Consider the following 5027-nt stretch of genomic DNA (forward strand, 5'->3'; position numbering starts at 1 on the left):
TCCTCTGTGAAGCCGGTGCGGTCCGGAAGTTTATGTCTTGGAGCCTGAAGAAGGTTAGTTATTTTATCATACATGACAGTATGGCTAACTGTTCCTCGAAGTTATCTCTTCATCCGCCCGGACGAGGAGAAGCACTTTAGTTTCGTTATCACACCAATTTGAATCGGTGTAGCCTATATTTGAAAAGGTCCTGTTCACACATGATCCGGTAATTTACCAGTAAAGTCTGTATGTGTGAAAGGGGCTATAGACCTCTCACACAACTTCTGTATTTGTGACCGGAAATACGCAATCGTCGTGGTAATCTTCTTCCTCACCGGTCAGGGCAACAGGGAAATAAATGGTGCAAGCAACGAGCAAGAGTTATTATAGGGTAGCGGCTTTTTTTGTTATTCCCAAAAGCAGCCATATCTGTCGTTTCATTCCTTCCCTCAGTTCCCTGTTGATGGTGAAGCTCGACGGAAATGGATTCAGGCTATCCAGCGGGATGTATTGATCCTGTGACGATCTTTTCTCCTTGTCATGTCACTATTCACTAAGGCACCAGTTCAAGTTCAACTTTATTAAGATCCCTTGCGGGCAATTCGCACCATTTTACAATGTCATCAACAACTGGACCATGACAAGTTTAATTTTTTCGAAGTAGTGTAGACTCTACACAAAATTGCTTGCTGGGTAGTGTTGGCATGCTGACGCCAATTATTTGTTTCGTGAGCGAACATGTTTTTGGACCCAAGAGTCGAATCACTGATTCACTTGTATGTACTAACACGTGTTTGCTCACTGAAATCACCCACATTTCAAAGATAATAAATTGGCGAAATAATTGTGCAAGTGTAAAATTATCTGATGACCATGTACAAATAAAATGATGTTATTAAAACTAGTAGAATCAAATAAAAATAGGCCTAAACCAAAACCAATTTGCTGCCTTGAAAATACCATTTTGATGCAGATCGCTTAATTAAAACTATTTTCATCATTTTAAATTTGTGAGATACCATATAGATCTGGGGATGTCGCTGAAGCCTTTCTGAAATTCACACTGTGCCCCAGTAAAATATTGCTGATAAATCCTTTTCTGATATTGGAGATTACTTTTGACCTGAGAATGTTTTTCCTGCTCATGTCCTTTGTGTTTCTCAGCTGTTTAGAATCAGAACTAGCAATGCCAGAATAGTGAGTTAATCACTATTGATCAAATTAAACATGTTAAGAAAATGGTCTGAAATTGTTCGTGATTCAGATAGATTCGTTCAAACAATCGGATTTGTTTGCAGAGCTTTCTCGCACTGAAATGTCGGGATATTTTATATGTTCTGGGATATTCAGAAAACAAAAAGGGCCCTGGATGAGTTCCATATTTGCTTATTATCCAGGAAACAAACATGCAAATGTCTTTGCCAATGATGAAAAATATATATATGCCAATAATGAAGCATGAGTGCAGTTTAAACCCCGCCCCTGATGATGACATCACTTAATGCCATTCTAATGGCCATATCCTCAAACCCTTGTGACACAATATACTTATACATACATGAATTTGATTGACAATGCACAATTTGATTTTTCAATGCTTTTATTAATTTGAGTAGTGTTAGAAGATATTGAAAAGAGATTAAAGTTTAGAAGAGATTTGATTTAAGAATAACATTTTTGTAATATTTGAAACATGTAGTTCAATCAAAGTCACCGCGGATCAGCAGGACAGTCACACAGGTCCTGAACACAAATATAGGACAATGATGTTGAACAGGCCTGATCGTTCCAGCAACAGTCAGCTGTAAGGTGGAATAATGAAATGAGTTATTCTGAGCATTACAATCAAAATTAAATAGATTGTTCAACTTAAGGCACTTAGTGAACTCCAAATTAATAATTTCATTTTACTGCACGTAAAATTGGATTGTAAATTATAACAAAGTATTTAAAAAAAATAAAAATAAAAGTATTCTTACAGGTAAAGTTGATCTCCAGACAGTTCTCGGGACCCTGGTAATTGTTAGGTTCTCCAGTACACCAGTTGGTATACGAAAACACAGATCCATCACTCCACAGCCAGTGTCCATCCTAAAGAGTGAATACAAAGAGTGCACTACTGTTGTCAGACTTCAGGAAGAAGCGAATTAAGTTCAGATTTGAAGTCAAAACATCTTCATTAGAAACTTTGCCTTTACGGTTTAAAGCAGAAATTTAGTTTAGACAAACAAATAGGTCTCATTAGGACACACAATTGAACTTACTTGTACAGCATCATTAGCACCAATCCAAGTACGTGTGGAAGAAGAAGGCAATAGACTCAGCAGGAAATCATTTTCTGGTTTATTACCCACAGATGCGAGATTCGCACCAAGCCTTTGACAGTTTTTCTAAAGAGACAGATTTTTTTTTATTGTCAATACAAAAGTGACAACATTTGCAAACAAAGTTTCCTCTGATTATTTGCTCAGCACCAGTTTTCTGTACTATTTATTTGCAGAAATTAAAGTTTTACTGTACAAAATAACATTCCCACTTTATAAAATGACTTGTAGGATTTATCTGTTATCATCAAGTAAAATACTTACTATTGGACTTAAAATTAGTTAGACATTTAAATTGAAGAGAAGTAAATTTTACTTCATATTTAATTTATTTCACATATAAAATTAAGTAACATCTACTTAATTAACTTAACAAAATTAACTTTTTCCTAAGTCAATATAACACTAAACCACATGAATTAGTGTATTCTTTACTTAGAAACATCCAAATAAATACAATAGATATTGAATATAGCAGATACTTTATCTATATAATAGAAGTAACATGGCACCTGAACACCTCAATACTTGGTACACAATAACTTTAACATTCGATAGAACGTTTTTTGAATGATTGTTTTATTTTGAGTAGAAAATTAATCCAGATGTCACAAAATGTCAAGTTACAAAACCTAACAACAAAAGCAATGATAAAACTGTAAATACAGCTGGAAAACAGTAAAAAATCAACCTTAATTATTCATGCCCCAGTGCATGATGGGAACACCAGTATTATAAAAGTAGAGTAGGTTTTACTTAATTGAAGCGTGTAGAAATTAAACCGTAAATGTCAACAATATAAAATTGAGTTCTGATATATAAATTTACTTTGTTTCTTAAATTCTTGCCTGAACTAACTTCTCTTTGTAGAAATTACATTAGTTTTTTTTCTGTAGCATTTACTTCACCACAGAATCATTTTTATCCGTTTAAATGAATCATTTGACAATGCACTTAGTGTACACATGTCTTTACATCTGTCTTTTAGATGTAGTTAAAGACACCTAATATAAAGTGTGACCAAATCATCTTGTTGTGACACATTACCTCTGCAGTGATCCAGGTAGCCGGACGAGGAAAGTACCTATAGCATCGCTGTCCAACTTGCCTCCATCTAGCAGGACATCTTCTGACATTTATGTTGCCGTGATTATGTGCTGAAAACATGGAAAACCCCTTATTAATCATGCAAATACTAATCAATGGAATATTGTACATTTCCAAAATGTTTTTAAATAGCAAGGATTTTTACACATAAATGTCTTGTTACCTTCTGTATTCCCAATGGAGATGATAATGAAAAGCAGACAACTTTTCAGCATTGCCATGATGAACCTGAAATTAATAAGCAGGAAAAGTTAAATGTCTGCATGCACTCATATGCTGCACACTGCGATTCTCAATGCATAAAGACAAAGCACAAAAATACTTCAGATTGAACATTTAGTCAGAACTCACTTTGGTTTTTAAATTGTTGCCTTCAGAGTTTCAGAGGAAGATTTTGTGAAAAGCCAGAGCCTGTGTAACACCATAACATTATCATATCTATTGAATGAAGATGGGTCATATTTATACACATAATATCAGGCAATAACTGTCACGGAGTCATCAGTAACACCTGCCACACCATCAGCGCCCGATCACCCGACTCCACCCATCCACTCGTTATCAGCTGAGTACTGACTCACCACACCTGCACCCGCTCATCAGCACCACCACATAAAAGGCTTGTTCGACTTCACGCAGCTCTGCGCAGACCGATCGGTGGCTGATTTGAAGCAGTGCATGCCGGTTAGAAATTTTGTCCGGCTTAATAGGTGTGTTCGACATGGGCTGCGGCTGGATGTAACCGATCGGCGAGCGTTGCCGCGTGCAGGCGGGGAGAAGCTGCAAACAGAGACGTGAAGTCGGACACTTTTTGGTTCCCGTAGTGACCGCTCACGTGGTGTGTGCATACTTTACCACAGCTGAAGTTAAATAAATGCAATATTTGTCAAATACTCATTTCAGATACGTTTCCATTTAATAGGCCTACTTTATGCTTACGTTTGTTCAAGAATAAGTTCAACATAAGCCTATAGGCTACTATTTAAATAATGTAATGGGGTCTATGTTTTTTAATCAGTTTTATTTTGATAAACATGACACAATATAGGCTACTACAGTAACATCGTGACTACATGAAAAGAGATTTTACTTTTATAAAAAAACAGATTTATGAACATTAGTGGAACTGAAGGTGCGAATAAACACGAAACACACGTGATATATCACACGTCATGCGGTGAATCGGGCCAATCGTGGAACAGTTGTGTCGTCACAACTGACAGGCTTGTTTGAGATGAGCAAAATCTGCGCAGAACCGATCATAGACATCATATAGATAGACACCCTATCGACCGCTACTGCCTATTGGCGCGGACGAGCCATGGGGCCGCCATCTTAAACCGGTCACCCGCTCCGCTCAATGTAATCTGTTTGGCAGGTGCAATTAGCCGCCAGCGCATTTAATTAACTGATTTTCACGCGGGTTTTTTGCTGCAAAGGTCATACACGTAGTTAAAAAACAGGACACATTGAATATTTTGTTCACAAAATACAACCATTAGTACGGTAATGTTAAATCTTACTTGTGAAAAGTAATCCCCGAGTGATGGTCCGCCGATTTGAGCAGGAATATGCTGCACAGTGCTCTGGAATCTACTGCTACTATGCAACGCG

At 37.0% G+C, this 5027-nt stretch overlaps 1 protein-coding gene across 1 annotated transcript; it reads right to left on the minus strand.

The window, feature by feature from the left end:
- Window positions 1-1660: 1660 nt before the first annotated feature.
- Window positions 1661-3667, minus strand: LOC143751399 (galactose-specific lectin nattectin-like). The gene is made up of 5 exons (XM_077243979.1): window positions 3561-3667; window positions 3354-3432; window positions 2247-2372; window positions 1962-2073; window positions 1661-1784 (listed from the first exon to the last, which is right to left on the minus strand). Exons 1-5 carry the CDS (start codon window positions 3632-3634, stop codon window positions 1693-1695), a joined length of 483 nt encoding a protein of 160 aa, XP_077100094.1. The 5' UTR covers window positions 3635-3667; the 3' UTR covers window positions 1661-1692.
- Between the last annotated feature and the right edge of the window lie 1360 nt (window positions 3668-5027).

This window comes from Siphateles boraxobius, unplaced genomic scaffold, assembly GCF_051911475.1.
Source record: "Siphateles boraxobius isolate OS27281-9 unplaced genomic scaffold, OSU_SipBor_1 256, whole genome shotgun sequence".
NCBI classification, from domain to species: Eukaryota; Metazoa; Chordata; class Actinopteri; order Cypriniformes; family Leuciscidae; genus Siphateles; species Siphateles boraxobius.

What these genes read in the sequence shown, in the direction of transcription:
- LOC143751399 (XM_077243979.1), bottom strand. Translation starts at nt 3,634, where the DNA reads ATGGCAATGCTGAAAAGTTGTCTGCTTTTCATTATCATCTCCATTGGG. An exon ending in CTACCTGGATCACTGCAGAG is followed by an intron (nt 2,373 to 3,353) that starts GTAATGTGTCAC and finishes CTGTCTCTTTAG; the next exon opens with AAAAACTGTCAAAGGCTTGG. An exon ending in GTGCTAATGATGCTGTACAA is followed by an intron (nt 2,074 to 2,246) that starts GTAAGTTCAATT and finishes TTCACTCTTTAG; the next exon opens with GATGGACACTGGCTGTGGAG.